This window comes from Lithobates pipiens, unplaced genomic scaffold (genome assembly GCF_037356315.1).
Source record: "Lithobates pipiens isolate NorthernLeopardFrog02 unplaced genomic scaffold, aLitPip1_a1.2 Scaffold_19, whole genome shotgun sequence".
In the NCBI taxonomy this organism is placed as follows: domain Eukaryota; kingdom Metazoa; phylum Chordata; class Amphibia; order Anura; family Ranidae; genus Lithobates; species Lithobates pipiens.
Window position 1 is genome coordinate 421,688,790 of NW_027507764.1, and position 19,961 is coordinate 421,708,750.

The window sequence follows — 19,961 nt, forward strand, 5'->3', positions numbered from 1 at the left end:
TCGGAAACTTGTCATTGTGTCAGCATAAAGAACTGGGAGTGGAAGAGCAGAAAGAGCATGTGCACAAAGAAAAATAAATAAATAAAGATATTCCAACATGACCATGTTGCTATGTAAGGAAGATTGAGCCTGAAGCACCTGTGAAAAATGATGTTGAATACTTACCCAACTAGCAGGTGGCGAGTCAGATGTCTATTCTCATCCACAGCAACAGGTAAGACCTCCAGCATGTCAACTGCTTTGCACTGCAATTCTTTCTGCAAGCTGTTGTCACCAACATATCCTGTAGTGGCATTGTTACATCTCTGTCCAGCCTGTTCAGGCATTGCTCTTGCTTTCCAGCCGTGTTCCAGTTCTCTGTGGCCTGCTGCAGTCCATCCTTCCTTCCTTGCAACTCTTCTTATAGTTCAGTTCATGGATTTCTAACATGCATCAAACGCCAACACCACTAGGAGTGTTCTAATGGTATTGAAGCACCAGCCTTTTAAAAGGCTGGCACTGTGTCCTCTTATCAGCTATATCAGAGCTATAGTATTGAAGCCTGCCATTGCCTGATTGTTGCTGATCCAAAGTGCCTGTATTCTACCCGTCTGTATTTATTCCTGACCCGGACTGTCTGACTGTGCTCTGCTTGCTGTCTGCCTCGACCCCTGCTTAAACCTGACAACTCTCTCAACTACGGCATTGTTTACGGTCTCCACACCACAGCTCCTCCATTCGTGTCACCCCTGTGGTCTCTGGTGGGGCAATCTTGGGGGCCACGATCTGGTGCAGTATGTAGAAAAAGAAAGCAGGCTGCTACTAGGGTTCCAGGCCAATATCCCTTACAGGACGCTCCCTTGAAGACCCACTAGTATTTAGACTCCACACTCTGGATGAACCCATGTGTCCTGCCAATGGGCACCATAACAGACCTAGAAGGTTTGATTCACCAACAGAGGAGGCTATTCATATGGAATACTCACAATATAAAACATATTTGACAAAAGTCACTATGTTTTCTCATTTCAGTTTATGTTAATAGACGATAGAAATATAGTATATAGGTTATACAAACCTGAAAAAAATAGTTTATACACGGCTGATCAGGGTAGTGATGGTATAAGGTTTAACTCATCAGTAGTAAAAATCATTGATATAGATTCAAAATATAAAGTATATAGGCAATATTCACCAACATTCCCCATTTCACCTTATGTTTGTTTGAGGCTGGGTTCACACTATCTTCACACGTGGCTCACAGCAGGGGTCCAGTGCATCCCCGTTCACGGTTTCAGGTCCAATTTCAGCCCGAATTTTTGGTTTAATTCTGACCTGAAACGGAACAAAAGACGCACAGTACTCCTGTGCAAACTGGAGCCGCAGCGGAGATATTTGAACCGGCTCCATAGACGGTCAAAATCTCCTGCTGTTGCTTATTGGATGTGGGGAACCCACATCCAATTTGCAATAGTGTGAACCCAGCCCTAAACAATTATACACCACCCCAAAAAATATATAGATCATACTTACCTGAAAAAATAATTTATATACTGTTGATCAAGGTCACTGAGAAAAAGAAAAATAAAATGAGACGGCTGTCATAAAAATGCTGGGTTATATTTTGTTTGGATGCAGTGCTTTGTCATGCCATAATTATGTAATATAAAAAGTAATGAGCAAAAAACACAACTGCCCTTGGCAAGTACATATATTTCCTCACACCATTGTGTTGTATCCTTTGTTACTATTGAATTATAATCCACACAGTTTAAGAATGTTTATTTTTTTTAAGTGTGCTCCTCAGAGAAGGAACAAATAGTTCCAGTTTCCATTGTTAAGCGGCCCCAAATTCAATATAGCACAAAGTCCTGAGAGACACAGAACTTATACTAATGTACATTTATATTATAAATGTATATTTAGTTACCATTATTCATGTATACTACCTTAGCAAACTTGACTTCTGAGATTTCTGGAATACTCTGTAGCATCCTAGATAAAAAAAGATCACAGAACATGCATTATCTTTAAATGTATAACTTCAGTCAAGCGTTTTTGTTTTTTTTTCCAATTTGAGTTAAATGGGGGAAGGTTAGAGCTATGGCAGGTTGTCATTGGCATCTGTGTCCTCATTGGCGAGATGTAACGTAACGTCACTATTTGTTCTGGTGGCAACTGTCCTCAGAGAAAGTGAGCAATGCAAAGTATTCACTGCAACAATAGTGGAGGGATTTCTTCCAATTGTGACATTTGTTGTCTGGGTTCCATTAACAACTGTCAAAGGTGGGATTTTCAGGAGATTTAAAAAATGTTTTGAAGTCATACTCTAATGTAAGAGGATAGCGAAATCTGAAGAAGGGTGTTAGCTAAAAGACCATTGTTAAGCCTCATACACGCGATGAGAATATCGGATGAATGGTCGTCTGTTTTTTGCATGCTAGTCTCGTATCTAAAACGAAGAGGTTACTAAGAAGTAATGTATTGTATTGTATTGTATTGTATTGTAATGTAATGTAATGTATTCTTTAGTTTCCGAGCATGCGTGGTTTTGGTCTTCTGATTTTTTTCGGTTGAATACTGTACTGATTATTCAAAAATCTTTTGTTTTGATATTCTACGAGAAAAGCTTTTGCGTTTGTCCCTTCGGATAATTTCTCATGAACGGTTGTGTTCGGCTCTCGAAAGCTGTGTTCAAGCGATAACATTATCGTATGATCGATTTGAAAGCAGTATTTTTCTTCCGATTTTCTGATCGTGTGTACTATGTAAACATATGCATAAAGTCAGCCCCTAGACTGAGCTCCAGCAATACCCTATATATACCCTATATATAAGGGTTTGGTTATAGGCGACATGAAATAAGATGAAAAAAAAAAAACGAATTTGCAAGCTGCAAAGTGTTAAGACGTATTAGCCCTTGTACACACGGTCGGAGATTCCGACGGAATGTGTTCAATCGGACCGTATTGTCGGATAATCCGACTGTGTGTGGTCTCCATCGGACTGTTTTCGTCGGAATATCCGACGGACCAACTTTTCCAACTTGTCTATAAAATTTTCAGACAACATGCTCCGATCGGACATACTCAGATCATGTGTAGCCTACTCCAACGTACAAAGTGCTACGCATGCTCAGAACAAATTCCTAGACCAAAACTATTGGCTACTAGCCTGAACGTAGTCCCGTCGTAATGAAATAACGTTATCACGTTATGTACAATCGGATTTTCCGACAACTTTGTCCGACCGTGTGTATACAACAGTTTCGGACAAAATCCAACGCATTTGGTTGTCAGAATGTCCGATCGTGTGTACAAGGGCTTAGAATTCATGTTGGATATACATTTGGTAATTGTGGTTATTCTGAAATACTATAGCTGAAATGCATATGTAAATCTTTCACTGTATCTACAAATTAATTTCCTAAGACAAAAAATTTCAAAAGCAGTTTCTCTAGTTAGATGAAAAAATAAGAATAACTTTTACAAAAACCCTGATTATATCAGGATATCTCTTCACAAACACTTGGGCACAACGGGTGACGGGTATAGACCACAAACCTGCAAATATAGGATGGTGGTCTTCAGTGATAGAATGGCAGTTGACTACATTTAGCCAAGAAGTCTACTACCAATAGTAAATCGGGAAGCACAGAAGAGGCTTTTATGGTTAAAAGAGAACATACATCTTGTGGTGTCAGCTTTTAGGCTATACATTTAAATATTTAACATGGGGAACAGATTCACTTTAATTTTGAGGGTTAGTTAATTACTTTCAGCCAAGTTTAACGTTATGTTATGTGCCATCAGGTGGACGTACCTGAACAAACTAGATGAATCACAGCCCAAAAATAACCGTCTCTATCAAACTGTAAAGAAAACAAAGATAATACAGTGTATATACAATATTTAGGAGAATGTATAATCTTTTGAAAGCTGAAATCCAGACAAACTGGTAAATAAAAGCTGAAATGCACACAGATGACAATTGATATGCAACACCCTGGCATTTGGTATTCTTAACCCTTTCAGTCCTTCCTTTTCAATATTCTTTTCCTGTGAAATCCACAAAAAATGAGCGTCAGACAGTAATCTTAGTAGTCCATATTAAATATTGATTAGGTTCATGGGAAGGGAAGATGAAAGATTGCATACATGTGTGAAGGGCCAAACAACCCCCCTTCATCAGGGCTCAAATGGGGGGAGAAAAAAAAAAAAAAAAGCTTCCACTGGGACTCCAACTTTAAAATATTCTGCAAAGTGTTTTAATTTTTTAATTAGAATAATTTTATTCTGATCAGAATATATTTATGGTCATATAGAACGTGTGCTTGAGAAACTCGCTGCACAAGTTTATCAAATTATGGTCATCAATGATCTCTCGCCAATTTGGAACAACTTCTTTTTAGCTTTTATATATAGAATCCGCTAGGAAGTTTTTTTATACTTATTTGAACTCTGATGAAGGGAGCTTGTTTGGCCCCGCAGAATATGTTGATACCTTTCATCTTCCTGTTGTCCTGATTTTAATCGATAAATTATGGACATATAAGATGACCATCTGGGTCTCTTTTTGTTGACTTCAATTGGATATCCTAGTGAAGGTCACCGTCATTCTTCTGCATGGGAGGTGGCACTTTATGCTAGTGGTTTGGTCATCAATTCCAACAAATGCTCCCTGCCTGACGGTAAAGTTCCAGTTCAGCTCCTCAAATCCACCTTTCCTTGTACTCTCACTTGGGGTTGCCTCACTTTTGTGTACTTACTTTAGTTGATGTATACTATATTGTTAAAAATATTGGGATGCCTACCTTTACACACACATGAACTTTAATGGCATCCATTCTTCGTCCATAGGGTTCAATATTGAGTTAGCCCACCCTTTGCAGCTATAACAGCTTCATCTCTTCTGGGAAGGCTGTCCACAAGGTTTTAGGAGTGTGTCTATGGGAATGTTTGACCATTCTTCCAGAAGAGTATTTGTGAGGTCAGGCACTGATGTGGACGAGAAGGCCTGGCTCGCAGTCTCCACTCCAATTCATCCAAAGGTGTTTTGTCGGGTTGAAGTGCAGGCCAGTAAAGTTCCTCCACCCCAAACTAGCTCATCCATGTCTTTATGGACTTTGACTTGTGCACTGGTCCAAATCATTTGGTGGAGGGGAGGATTATGGTGTGGGATTGTTTTTCAGGGGTTGGGCTTGGCCCCCTAGTACCAGTAAAGGGAACACTTAAGGCGTCAGTATACCAAGACATTTTGGACAATGTCATGCTCCTATCTTTGTGGGAACAGTTTGGGGATGGCCTCTTCCTGTTCCAACATGACTGCGCACCAGTGCAAAAAACAAGGTCCATAAAGACATAGATGAGGGAGTTTGGGGTGGAGGAACTTGACTGGCCTACACAGAGTCCTGACCTCAACAGGATAGAATACTTTTGGGAAAAACTGGAGACTGCGAGCCAGGCCTACTTGTTCAACATCAGTGCCTGACCTCACAAATAAGCTTCTGGAAGAATGGGTAAACATTCCCACTCCTAAACCTTGTGGACAGCCTTCCCAGAAGATTTGAAGCTGCTATAGCTGAAAAGGGTGGGCCAACTCAATATTGAACCCTACAGACTAAGACTGGGATGCCATTAAAGTTCACGTGCGTGTAAAGACAGGCATCCCAATACTTTTGGTAATATAGTGTGTGTGTGTATATTATATATATATATATATATATATATATATATACCTACATCTGCGTGTAAAGGTGTCCCAATACTTTTGACAATATAGTGTACTTTTTTTTTTTTTAATACTTTAAACATAAAGAAATTACTGGCACAATAACAACAATTTATGCCAATAAATCACAATACTTACAATGCTCTTATTAGTGTAAACCTGCAAGGTATTGTTTAAGCTAATATTTAAACAGACAATTTCCAGCAAGGTAATTTCCCTGATTTTCTATAAAGGACCCCCAGTAGCAGAACATGCAGCTGGGATAATTACCACTTCATACAGCTCATTAGGCAACCGGCTGCCTTCCATTCTAGACACTTTAGATACAATGCTGTGTTAAGTAAAGTACCGGTATGCTATTAACGAAATAAAAAATACACCATTATGATGCCTTGTAGCGACCTATTGCCTGCTTTGTGCAAACTCAGTCCTGCGATAAACCCATTGCTCTGCTACAACACGTAACTAAATGACACACATACAATTGCCCCAGGATACAGTATGTGAAGCTGTGAATTGTTCTAGTTATTGAAGGCGTATTGAACAAACCGTTTAAAAACAGGGCAGCTGACGCGAGTTTAGACACGGTACAATAACATTACAGTTCAGCTACTATATACAGAGTAGGATCAGAGGTGAACTGTTAGGTCATCATGTATGGGTAGTAATCATCCAGGGCAATAAGCAAAGCTTCTGGATTCTCAAAGGAAATCCACGGAATGATTTACCAGTTCAAAATCATTGCTCACTGTATGACTTATTATTAGTAAAAAAAATGCAAAGCCAAAATGAAGATCCACTGATGTGTGTCGTCTTTGCATGGCCTTATATGTTTGCTTTAGAGAGGACGCGTAGCCCAACAAACTTTTAGATATACGTGAAAAAAGTAAATCACTCTTAAAATAAATCATCTTGATAGAAATAATCTTATAAATATGTGTCAATGTTTTAGAAGCCTTGTTTCTGTATACAGTTAGTTTTTGTGTACATAAACAGTGACATTTGCTCATTATAGACACAGGTTCTGCATCCCGATTTGCAATGTCACATAGTAATTGTGCTTCACTGAACCTCCTTACAATGCAAATCCAAATGGATGAAGAAATCTCCCCTATTACTTATTGTAGTCTGAAAATGCACATGCTTTCATTAGTGTGTTCAAGTGCAGTCAAAGTAGAATCTGCTGCATTTTTTTCTGTATGGAACGCATATGGAAAGTGGCAAAATGCATCACAAACGCACCAGAACGCACTTTTAAAATTGAGATGAGGAAAATAAGAGGGGAACAACACACTGGAATGCACACTTTCTGAATTGAAATGATGAAAATAAAAGGAGGGGAATAAAGTACTATAACGGAACATAAAACACCTAAAATATGCGCACGCAGAAACTCTGGAATGCAGAAATTGTGGTGTGAACTGCCCTAAGAGAAAAGAATCGCAGTGTCCACAATAACGCACCTGCACAACTGAGCCATCAGTGAGGTTTGTGTGTAGTAGTGGTTGTGTCATGAAAATTGCTTGTGCATATTGAAAGTCACTACCTATTATTCCTGCTGGTCAGGAACCTCATCCACCATCCCAGAACACGGTCTTGGATACACCAATGCCAGAGCAATATTTAAAAAAACTGACTATCCGGGCAAAGCCGACGCAGTTACGTACTATGTTTACAATTTAAAATAAGAAAATTTGTCTGGGGTTGTACAAGGCTCCATGCACACTCATTGTTTAACACTGTTGTATATTTTGAGCATTATGTGCCCAGAGATGAATGCCCAGAACACAGATATCTTGCATTCCGGAGATTCACCCCTGGGCCTATACCGCACTAAACTTACATACTGCTAGGTGCACCACCCGGCTTCTGCAGCTGTCAGCTTCTCAGAGTTTGGCAGGCTGCTGGCAAGGAGGCTGGACAGTGCATCTGTGCCAGAAGCTAAATGCCAGTGCCCCATGCATCAGCGCTAAACAACCAATGTGCATAAGGTCTAAGTTATTTTGAGGAATTATTTGGAGAAAAAAAAAAATTTATTCCTATACCACTCTAATGCCGCATACACACGATCGGAATTTTGGTCGTAAAAAGCTCCGATTATTTTCCCAACGGAATTCCAACGGGATTTCGCTCAAGCTGTCTTGCATACACACGGTCACAACAAATTCCGACCGTCAAGAACACAGACATACAACACGTATGACGGGACTAGAAAAAGGAAGTACAATAGCCAGTAGTCAATAGCTTCCATCTTGTAGTTGAATCTGAGCATGCGTGAGTTTTTGCGTGTCGGAATTGCATACACACGAACGGATTTTAGGATAGGAACTTTTTCCAACTGAAAAATTCTAAATTCGGCCAGCAATCGTCCGATGGAGCATAAACACAATCGCATTTTCCGGCCAAAAAGCTCTCACCGGTTTCTCCAATCGCGTGTACGCAGCATTACACAATATTTAAAACCAAACTTTATTTTATGTCCATTAGGGTTGCCAGTGCTGATATAGATGCAAAAGGGGTGCCTCGGCGGGAATTTAAAGGGGCAGGACAAGTATTTAGTAGGCAATATCTTACTTTAAAACAAATATTTTTATTTTACTTCAATTTGTGTCGAAATAGGAATATTCACCTGTATTTTGCTCTTTGTGTTTATTGTATTTTGCACCCTGTTTTGCTTTTTGTACCCACACATTCATTCATATTACCCCTACTATTTGGGCTTCTGTTTGCCCTTATGACCACTACTTGTGAAAGCCCGAGGGCTTTTACACTGGAGAGGTGCGGTTGCAGGACGGTACAAAAAGTCCTGCAAGCAGCATCTTTGGAGCGCTGTAGGAGCAGTGTTTTTACCGCCCCTAACGCGCCCCTTCCCATTGAAAACAACTGCCGGCATATTGCTGTTGCAGCGGCACTATGCAGGCGGTTTTAACCCTTTTTCGGCCGCTAGCGGGGGTTATCCCCCCCCCCCGCTAGTGGCCGAAAAGCACTGCTAAAACAGCACTAACTATAGTGCCACTTTACCGATAACGCCCACAACACCCTGAAAGTATCCTTAGGCAGGGAAATAAAAGCTCAAAAAAAGCATTTTTTTTGTTTTTTTAGCTGCATGAATCTTTAAGCAACATGTCACGTAAAAAAAAAAAATATTTTCTATAGGCGACGCTTCAAAAGCCCTCTATAGGTATTAATTTAGTATTATGGAGGAGATCTGGTGTTAGAATTATTGCTCTCACTGCAGAGTACGCGGCGATATGCAACATGCGCATCGCAATCAATGTTTTCACACGTAGGCGCCCCGACACAAGTGTTTACGTTCGTGCGTGCGTGCGTGTGTGTATATATGTGGGTTGGGGGGGGGGGCCTTATACGCTTGGGTGTAACTTTTATTTTGTAAAAAAAAAAAATATGATTTTTTTTTACTCAATGATTTTTAGGTAAAGGGTTCTCTTTATGGAGATACGCAGGGTCTAAAAGACCCTGCCTGTCTCCCCTGTATTCCACTGAATGTTTTGAAATGCAGATCACATTGCAAATCACACACTGGCAAAGCGAACCGGGGACACCAAGAATGTGACCTTGAAGTGACACAAGAAGGGGAGGAGAGCGAAGTTTGTCCGCGCTTCTCCTTCCCCTCTACCCGTCGGCACATTCTGGGCCCACCAATGGGCAAGCGGAGCCCAGTAAGCGGGGGAGTGGTGGGCGAGAGATCAGGCAACAGCGGACCCGCCCAAACGCTTTCAGCTGAAGCCAGAATGTGTGTAATACCCCCCCCCCACCATGGTGGCAGCAAAAGGGTTAATCCTTAAAGCGCTTGTTAACCTAAACAGAAAATAAAAATGTATCCTGTCCCTTTAAAGCATGTTATACAGCATAGTGTTTGCGCTGTGTAGCTTGGCGCCCGGTATCACCTGTAATACCTGGCTGATCCTGCCTGGTTCTGCCCCCCCCCCCCCCCGTAAGCCAACAATGGTTTAACATGGCTGCTGAGCCCTGACACCATGGTCAGTTTATGTGGCTCCCTTTTTTGCTCTCTCCTCTGTCGGCCTCTCCCCCACAATCCCTCCCTGTCGGCTCCTGTAACAGTGCCCACCCCCGCAACTCCTGCTGCTCTCAGAACTGTTAAAATCTTACATAATCCTCCTTGTTCCCTAATGACAGAAGTCCCTGTCTGTGTTTTTTCAGAGCAGTTCCCCACAATCATTTGACCGGCTGGCTCTCTCTCTCTCTCTCTCTCTCATCCTCGGCCCTGACTGCTGCATCTGTCAAACGGGCAGAGGAGAGAGCCGGCAGGTCACACAATCGTGGGGAAGCGCTCTGAAATACAGCAAAAAAGGAGGCATTTTTTTGTATAAAACACAGACAGGAGCTCCTGTCATTAGGGAACAAGGAGGATTATGTAAAGTTGGCAAAGTGGGTTAACAGCCACTTTAAAGTGATACTAAAGTCTTGTTTTTTTTAAATGATAAATAACAAACATATTATAGTTACCTGCCCTGTGCAGTGGTTTTGCACAGAGCATTATTCTAAGTGGTGCCTATACACATTACTTGATTAAAGTTTCTCAGCTATGGTGAATAAAATACAGATGGCTCACTCTGAAATATGATTTGTGGGCGCCATTAAGAAATGAGAAAAAAAAAAAAAAAAAAAGAAAACTGGTCCCCTGCACACTGAATCCATTTAGTACAGTGGAAAATATACAATCTCCATCTCAGGGATCTTTGTGGGAAGTTAATCTATAGAAAGCATGAGGTGCATTAAGACGGCCATCTGCCAGCACAGCAAATGTGAGAACAGAGGTAGTGAAAGGTAAAAATAAAGCAAAGAGATAACCATTTTAGTGACTGCAGAATTGAGAATCTTTACAGGAACAAAACTGAAAACCTTTAAACCAATAAGTAATGTACAGTGACAACTTCATAATGAAGTCGTTTCTTTAAAAATATCAATACACGTTTCCCAGCTTAAATTCCCAGAATGAAACCAGTCCAGTGTTGCAGCTGATTAGATTACAAAAGCTGATCATACTGAATAACAAGTAATAAAACATCATTAAAGTTATGTTTATAGTTTTTGCTTCTAGGACATCGTTTTGTTGCTTACAGCCAGGAAATTTGTTAGGGTCGGTTCACACTAGGACCACTTGTCCCGTTCTGTACAATGGAACCATTCTAATTGGAGCGAAACACGTGTCACTCCGACTAAGAAAAAGGTTCCTGTACGACTTTGGGGGCGACTTGCATTGACTTCTATACAGAAGTCATTTTGCAAGTCGCCGCAGCGGTCGTGCCCAGGTCGCCTGAGGCAGTCGCGCTGTAAGTCGTGCTGCCTCAGTGTGAACCGAACCCGAGTGTGACAGGATAAGGCCCCTTTCACACATGCTGATGAAGTTTACATCAGTTTTTCATCCGTTTTTTTACATCTGTCAACTAGAGTCCTTAACCACTTGAGTCCCGGAGTCATTTTTTCATGCAAAAATGGACCGTTCGTCAATTTATATCTGTTTTTTTTTAAATGGATGAAAAATATGGCTTTCATTCGTAAAAAAAAAAAAAAAAAAAAACACGGATGTTGTTGACAGAAGCGGATGAAAATGGATAAAAATAGGAAATTATCCGCTGTCAATTGTTTTTTCCATAGGTGGATTGATGTCCGTTTTTCATCCGGCAACAGATGGATGAAAAGCAGACGAACTGTCCATATGTGTGAAAGAGGCCTAACTTTCGTGTGTGTCTTAAAGTGTAACTAAAGGCAAAACTTTATTATTTGTTTTTTTTTTTTTTGGATAGACTGGAGAGGGATTGGATTGTCAGGTCTTTATTGCTGTCTGTGTCCCCGCTAGGGATATTCACCCTCTCTATTTGTCCAGTTTACCATTATCATTGAAATTTAAAGAAAATCCCAAATTTTGGGCTGTCATAAGACCTGGAATACAGAGGAAACCTTCCAATGAGGAAACTAGTTCTGATGACATCCCAGGATTCCTTCACTTTTGAGGGATTTCCTCTCGCTTCCTGTGTTGGTTATGGGCCAGGAAGTGATGGGAAATCTCCCCAATGGTACACAGATCACAAAAAACTGACAGGGGTTATAAACCTCCCTTACTCTATCCAAAATGAAAAAAAGTTTAGCTTTTGTTCTAAAGTAAAAAGGAAGGCCCTACTGTTAACCTTTTGTTTCCTTATTCTAGTTCTTCAGTTTGAAAAAATCACCTTGTATATGAATAGTTAAAAATCTGTTTCAGTAGCTTGATGTGGCCTCCAGACATGAATGCGAATAAAGGTTTCCGAAAGCCGCCGAGAATGGCCGAAGATAGCCGAGAGCGGCCGAAGATAGCCGAGAGCGGCCAAAGATAGCCGAGAGCGGCCAAAGATAGCCGAGAGCGGCCAAAGATAGCCGAGAGCGGCCAAAGATAGCCGAGAGCGGCCAAAGATAGCCGAGAGCGGCCAAAGATAGCCGAGAGCGGCCAAAGATAGCCGAGAACGGCCAAAGATAGCCGAGAACGGCCAAAGATAGCCGAGAACGGCCGAAGATAGCCGAGAACGGCCGAAGATAGCCGAGAACGGCCGAAGATAGCCGAGAACGGCCAAAGATAGCCGAGAACGGCCAAAGATAGCCGAGAACGGCCAAAGATAGCCGAGAACGGCCAAAGATAGCCGAGAACGGCCAAAGATAGCCAAAAATACCTGGAAGCCGCAGAGAGTGGCAGAAGGGGATAGAAACAGCGGGGGATCAGCGTATAACACGCACCCCCCGATTTCCCCCTGATTTTAGGGGGAAAAAAGTGGGTGTTATAAGCCGATAAATACGGTATATTTTAGAAATCTTACCTTGAACAGAGTGTGACACTTCATTCATATAAGCCTAGCAGAAACTCAATGAATGCCTGACATCTTACTAAATTTACAGGCGCTGTTGAGATTTGAAGCTGCACCATACTCTTGCCAAGCTCCGCACCTTTCCCTGCTATGTCCAGCCTACAGAAAGTAAGTATAACATAACATGCATTCATTCCTTGGTTTTTTTCTAAACACTCATAAGCTTTCTCTTGGCTCAACTGTTTTTTTATTCAACATGTACACTTTTACAAGAGAAAGTTCTAATGAGACAATTATCGGCTTATAGAACAAAAGTAGCTACAGGTAGAGAAAAAACAAACATACCTGAGAGTCATGTAATGGAAGACACCCCGCTGAGATCAGTAAAAGTATTACACTGAAAAATGAAAATGTCATCTGTAACAACCTAAACTTGAAAAGGCAAGGCTAGAGTTTTTGTATACTTAACTGCAGATCTGATAGTTGAATATCTATCTATAAGTATAAGGAGTATACATGTGTTTCAGCAGGACTCAAGGACTAGAGCTGAATGTCACTACACTAGGTTTTATCTACTTCAAGAACTATCTGCATAGGATGAGGACAATGTAAACAATGTTTTGTATACTTTCAGCCTGTCTGAACTGTACAGTGTAGAGAGCACCATGGCCGCAGACCATGGCGGAGAACAATAAGGAGGGCAGAAAGCAGCCCCTGCACAAGTTTGGCCAAGCCCTCCTCCTGTTCCATAGGATTTCAGCCAGTCCACTATGGAGGGCAAAATGCAAACCTTGCAGGATCCCTGATGTGTTCTTTGTTCTCAGTCCTGGTCTGCACACATTCATCACAGAAGTACAGCCATCCTTTCAAATACAAAGCACAACACACCCAACATAAGTTAAAAGACACAATTTGTTTCTTACCTGCAGGTTCTTGTATAAGAGCTTTGCTACAAATAAAAAGATGAATATTGTTTATTCTAAAAATAACAGACAAGTTTGCCATATAACAAAACCCTTTACACAAAATCTGAATGCGATCAACGAGTAGATTACAGAACAGCAGATATGAAAAATCAAAATGGCGCTTTTAAGCACTATATCAACCTGAAGGACTGAGCTGTCAACAGTACACCAATAATTGTGCCAGATAATGAACAAGTCTAACAGGATGTTAGTGACTTGCCTTGAATCTGAAAAGCTAGAGGAATTTCTGTCTGGTTTCTCAAAAAAAACAAAAAAAAAAAAACAACACGTTGCCTGGACATAATCTTTAAATATACAGTGCATCTAGAAAGTATAAAGAGCGCTTCGCTTTTTCCATATTTTGTTATGTTACAGACTTATTCCAAAATAGATTAAATTAATTGTTTCCCTCTTTTTGTTTTCCTCAAAATTCTACAAAACAATACCCTATAATGACAATGTGAAAGAAGTTTGTTTGAAATCTTTACACATTTCTTAAAAATAAAATTGAAGAAAAATGACATGTACATAAGTATTTACAGCCTTTGCCATGACGCTCAATATTTCGCTCAGGTGCATCCTGTTCCCACTGATCATCCTTGAACTGTTTCTACAACTTGATTAAAGTCCAACTGTGGTAAATTCAGTTGATTGGACATGATTTGGAAAGGCACACACCGGTTTATATAAGGTCTCAGAGTTAACAGTGCATGTCAGAGCACAAACCAAGCCATGAAGTCCAAGAAATTGTCTATAGACCTCCAAGACAGGGTTGTATCGAGGCACAGATCTGGGGAAGGTACAGAAAAATTTCTGCAGCATTGAAGGTCCCAAAGAGCACATTGACCTCCATCATCCATAAATGGAAGAAGTTTGGAACCACCAGGACTCTACCTAGAGCGGACCTCTCGACCAAACTGAGCGATTGGGGAATTAGGGGTTTAGTCAGGGAGGTGACCATGATCCCAATGGTCACTCTGACAGAGCTCCAGTGTTTCTCTATGGAGAGAGGAGAACCTTCCAGAAGAAGAACCATCTCTGCAGCACTCCACCAAATCAAGCCTATATGGCAGAGTGGCCAGATGGAAACCACTCCTAAGTAAAAGGCAAATGACAGCTTGCCTGGAGTTTGCCAAAATGCCCCTAAAGGACTCTCAGAGCAGGAGAAACAAAATTCTCTGCTCTGATGAAACGATTATAATCTTTGGCCTGAATGGAAAGTGTCATGTCTGGAGGAAACCTGGCCAATACCATCCCTATTGTGAAGCATGGTGTTGGCAGCATCATGCTGTGGGGATGTATTTTAGAAGCAGGAACTTGGAGATTAGGTAGGATTGAGGGAAAGATGAATGCAGCAATGTACAGAGACATCCTTGATCAAAACCTGCTGCAGAGTGCTATGGACCTCAGACTGAAGTGAAGGTTCATCTTCCAACTGGACAACGACCCTAAGCACACTACCAATATAACAAAGGAGTCGCTACGTGACAACTCTGTGAATGTCCTTTAGTGGCCCAGCCATAGACCTGAACACAATTGAACATCTCTGTAGAGATCGGAAAATGGCTGTGCATCAAACAAGAATGGGAGAAACTCCTTAAAAATGGGAATGCCAAGCTTGTAGCATCATATTCAAAAAGACTTGAGGCTGTAATTGGTGCCAAAAGGTGATTCAACAAAGTATTGAGCAAAGCTGTGAATACTTATGTGAATAGTTATGTGAATATTTATGTATTCAGTGCTGCCCATCAATGCCGCACATCAGCACTAATCAGTGCCACCTATCAGTGCCCATAAGTGCGGAATATTCGTGCCTCCTCATCAGTGCCACCTAATCAGTGCCCATCAGTGCAGCCTGATCAGCGACCATCAGTGAAGGAGAAAAATTACTTATTTACAAAATGTACTGACAGAAACTAAGAAAAACTTTTTTTTCTTCAAAATTCTTATTTTTTTGTTTTGTTTTTATAGGAAAGAATAAAAAACCCAGGAGTGATTAAATAAAAAAATGATAACAATTTCACATGGTTACAGTGTAGCGTGACCGCGCAATTGTCATTCAAAGTGTGACAGCGCTGAAAGGTGAAAAATGGCCTGGGCAGGAAGGGGGTGTAAGTGCCCTGTATTGAGGTAGTTAAGTAAAGAGATGGGCAACAATTTTTCAATTTTGTACAAGTGAACAGGAAAATCTAACGTACAGAGGTGGGTATTATTCCAATTTGACTGCAAATGTGGAAATGCACTTTAATAGTGTAATTTTAGCATGGTGCCCCTAAAAAGATAATGCAGCACTCTTTGTAACACTTAAACTGCTGCATGAAGTGAGCCCGATAGTAAGAGCCGAATGCACAGATGAGCACAACATGGCATCAAAACTGAATTTGGGATAATTTTTAATACATGCATTACTGAAAAACTGGAGAGATGTGAATAAGGTGTTATAACAGTGGGGGGAAAAGGTAAATCAAGTGGGAGCAGTAAGGGCAGGGGTAGCCATGGGAAGTCACAGTAATGAGGGCGCTAGGTCCACAATTTACACTGGGGGCCCCTGGGTCTGTAGCAACAGCACAAGCAACGCCACTTTTACTGAGAGAAGAACGTGTATGTAGTGTTTGCTCCTGCCTACCACAGACAGGCTGAAGCATGTGCCAGATTATAACTATAGATACCTTTTGGGAGAAAAATAAATAACCAAGAATAAAAGCGGCAAGGATTATTTAAGGATTGATAAACTGCAATATATTACATATTATCACTTTAAAGGAATGTGAATTAAAGCGATTGTAGAGGCAGAAGATTGTTTTTATCTGAATGCATTCCACACATTAAGATAAAAACCTTCTGTGTGCAGCAGCCACCCTCAGCCCCCCTAATACTTACCTGAGGTCCATCTAGATCCAGCAATGTTGCACGGGAGACTCGGCTGTCCGGAACTCCCCTCATTGGTTGGGACAGCAGTGCGGCACCATTGGCTCCTGCTGCTGTCAAAGTCAGTGCCCTAATGATGAGGAAAAGGGGGTGGGGCCAGGCTGCGTCTCTGAACAGACACATGGAGTTGCAGCTCGTCTCAGGTGCCCCCATAGAAAGCGGCTTGCTGTGGGGGGACTCAACAGGAGGGAGAGACCAGGAGCGCCGGTGAGGGACCAGAGAAGAGGAGGATCTGGGATGCTCTGTGAAAAAACACTGCTCAGAGCAGACATGTATAACTTTTTTTTTTGCTTAAAAATAACAAAAACAACAACACAAGACTTTAGTATTATTTTAAAGCTTTCAGGATATCCCACCTCTCTGAAGAATGCTTTTTGAACACCATATGTCACAGCTTCGGCTGCATTGTGTAGAGTCAAAAACACAGGAATGGGCTGCAGAGAAAGACACACAGTTTATAATAAGAATACACAGAATACCAATGTGCATGTAACATATTACATTAATCAGTCCACCCACAACTAATATTTCAGTTTTAGATCACCAATTCTCTGGGCTCTGACAAGTCACAATCACGCTAACCCGCAAAATAAAACATGTGCATGCTGGTGTGTTGCCCAGGGGCAGTGTGGAGCAGTACGATGGGTTGCTACTTTTTAACAGTTTTTATTTACTTTACTGAAATGCCATAAAAAAAAATACACTTTACACAGCTCATTGCAACACACCGTGGTGCAAAGAGTTGAATGAAGTCCCACACACACACACACACACACACACACACACACACACACACACACACACACACACACACACACACTATTGCCCTGTACACACGATAGGATTTTCTGACAACAAAATCCATGGGTTTTTCAACAAGGTTCTATCACACATTTTCCATCGGAAAATCCTATTGTGTGTACAGGGCATATCAGATTTTCTGCTTATTTTTGTCTTCAGATTTACCAAAACCCATGTAGTACAAGGGCCTGCCTGATTACATACAAATTGATACTCCTAAGGTTTGACATCATATTATATGGTTTTGGTAAATCTGAAGGAATTTCTTCAGAATTTCTTCTTCTACTTTAATAAATTAACAAATAAAAAATAAATACCCAGTAAACTTAGCCCAATTTTTTTTTGTATAACGTGAAAGATTTTATGTTGTGAGAGTACTTTATTCTAAGAAAAAAAATTGTGATTCTCATTTTGACCAGAATCGTGCTCTAGTGTACAGCTTATAGAGACTATAACTAGTCACATTACACCGGGGAGGGTAAAATGGCTGTTTGGGCCCAATTTGGACATTTTCACTTAGGGGTGTACTCACTTTTGTTGGCAACAGTTTAGACATTAATGGCTGTGTGTTGAGTTATTTTAAGGGGACAGCAAATTTACACTGTTATAAAAGCTGTACACTCACTACATTATAGCAAACTGTCATTTAGTGTTGTCAAAGGAAAATATATTATATATTATAATAACAGAAATTTTTTTTTTTTTTTTTTTTTTTTTCATTCTAGTCCTTTAATGTACTTTCAAAATTCGCCAGCTTTGAAGATTTTTATACATCCTACAGACAGAATCCTAAGAAAGCTCTTTTTATTAAGGAAAAAAAAAGTGTAATAGTGTAATAAAAATGATGGCTTTTATAGCATTACATAAAGCAAACACTGATATTTTATGTGGGTGTCCATATAATTTAACGTAAACACTAGAGACACGCAGAGTCCTTAGCAAGAGACAACAATCCAGCTCATCACATAAAGTGCACTCCTGCTGGCAACGTCCCAGCAGACAGACCATGCCTTTATAATAAGCAATAGAGAAGAAATTAAAGCCAAATGAGATTGTCATTATGAAAAACAGGTTTAAAATGAATAAAAACTTGGGGTGGGGGGGATCAAAGCAGAAGCAAAGAGATATTTGTTATAATAGATACCAGTCTTGACAAAGCCCTGGAACCAGCATAAATAATTCCCACAAAGAAAGCTGAGGCAGGAAGCCATGATATAACATCAGATCTGAAAAACACAAAAAACAAATATAGAAAAGAGATAAAATAAAAACAGTATTTTGATGATATAATAAAGCTTAGCTGGTTTATTAATATGCGTATGGACTGGAGGAAGTGTTCTGTAGTCTAAATTAAGAGCAAGCAGCCAAGGATCACAATGCTCTCCCTCTTATAGGTACAGTACAGTGGGTGAGTAGTGACACCCTGGGAGAATGAGTGTATTACAGGCAGGATCACCAGGTAGAAATAAGGGGAAGAATGATACCATTAAAAAAAAAAAAGCTAAAAAACTCATATACAAGCACAGAGCATGCATGGCCAAATATATTAAAATTTGGGATAGATGGCTACAAGCCGCAGAAACCCTTAGTTAGCAAGGTGATCCTTCCTTCTTTTTTTTTACCTACGGTAAATACAGCCCTCCACCAGCATTTTTGCTATTTAATGGAAACTGAGTGATGAGGACACACGTGTCAACAATGTAGCATGATTATTATTATTAATAATATCTTTTCTGTTATACATGTAAATGCATGTCTCAGCATGCAGTATAATATATAAAGTATACGAGATGTCTATTAAAAGAAAACCGTTGGCAAGATCGCCAATGCATATTTGACATTTCCTATGCATATATTCTATTTGTAAATTGTTATTTTTGTTACAATAAAGATACTGTTCAAAGTAAAAAAAAAAAAAAAAAAAAAAAAAAGGGGGAACATCCTGATGAAAAAAAATAAAATAATATGCAACCATACATTAAAAAAATAGTTTGCCACGTGTGCACGTAACAATTAGCGCACACACTTGGTACCCAGCGGCCTATTTAAACTAATTTGTCATTAAAATAAGTTGCCAAATGTTTTTCAGCTTGTTCCTGTGTCTCTGGAGACCTGATCCACTAGATTTGCCTAGCAGTGTGTAACCTGGCTTCTCCTTTGCCTATACTTGCTGCCTTACACCTGCTTATCTGATTGCTCTTGACCTCAGCCTGATTACTGGACTCCCCTTTGCCTGCTGACACTGCTTTGCCTGGCTGTTACCAACCTTGGCCTGCTTGCTAGACTTACTCTGCCTGCTGATTTGGTCCCATGCTGCCCGGTTGTGGCTGACTCCAGCCTGCTTCTTAGCTTCCTCTACTACCTCCTGCTCTGGTACCAAGCCACTTGTGCATCGTGCCCTGAGGACTGTGAATTCCAATTCCATCCACTTACAGTGCAGACATTAGCCAGCTACTCTGGCACTCATGCCACTCCCTGCCTTCACACTCGGTCTTCACTTTCAGGAGTGTTGGTCAGGAGGTGCAAGAAAGGACCCACCCCCCAAACAACATTCCAGTCTCCACCAGCTACATGATACTGAGCCAATACGAAAAGAAACATGGGAGTCAACCATCCCCGTGGTATGACTGCAAGGGTAAGGAGGAGACCACAAAAATAGTACATTTTAATTGTGCCAGAATAGAGAACACAATGACATACAATCATTCAATAAAATCACAAATTTTTAAATATCACATTA

At 40.6% G+C, this 19,961-nt stretch overlaps 1 protein-coding gene and 1 long non-coding RNA gene across 4 annotated transcripts in view; one reads left to right on the forward strand and one right to left on the reverse strand.

Moving 5' to 3' along the window:
* SLC35D4 (solute carrier family 35 member D4) overlaps window positions 1-19,961 on the reverse strand; it is a 169,891-nt gene that overhangs the window by 115,998 nt on the left and 33,932 nt on the right. For all 3 annotated transcript variants that reach the window (XM_077492571.1, XM_077492572.1, XM_077492573.1), the window contains exons 4-10: window positions 18,366-18,447; window positions 16,777-16,854; window positions 13,451-13,476; window positions 12,873-12,924; window positions 3,802-3,850; window positions 1,929-1,974; window positions 1,513-1,548 (exon numbers count right to left, since the gene is read on the reverse strand). In XM_077492571.1, coding sequence (XP_077348697.1) covers window positions 1,513-1,548; window positions 1,929-1,974; window positions 3,802-3,850; window positions 12,873-12,924; window positions 13,451-13,476; window positions 16,777-16,854; window positions 18,366-18,447 — 369 coding nt within the window. The remainder of the gene's footprint in view (window positions 1-1,512; window positions 1,549-1,928; window positions 1,975-3,801; window positions 3,851-12,872; window positions 12,925-13,450; window positions 13,477-16,776; window positions 16,855-18,365; window positions 18,448-19,961) is intronic.
* Window positions 46-18,372, forward strand: LOC143997126 (uncharacterized). The gene is made up of 3 exons (XR_013277649.1): window positions 46-214; window positions 12,619-12,695; window positions 17,947-18,372. It is a non-coding gene; the product is annotated as an uncharacterized LOC143997126 (long non-coding RNA).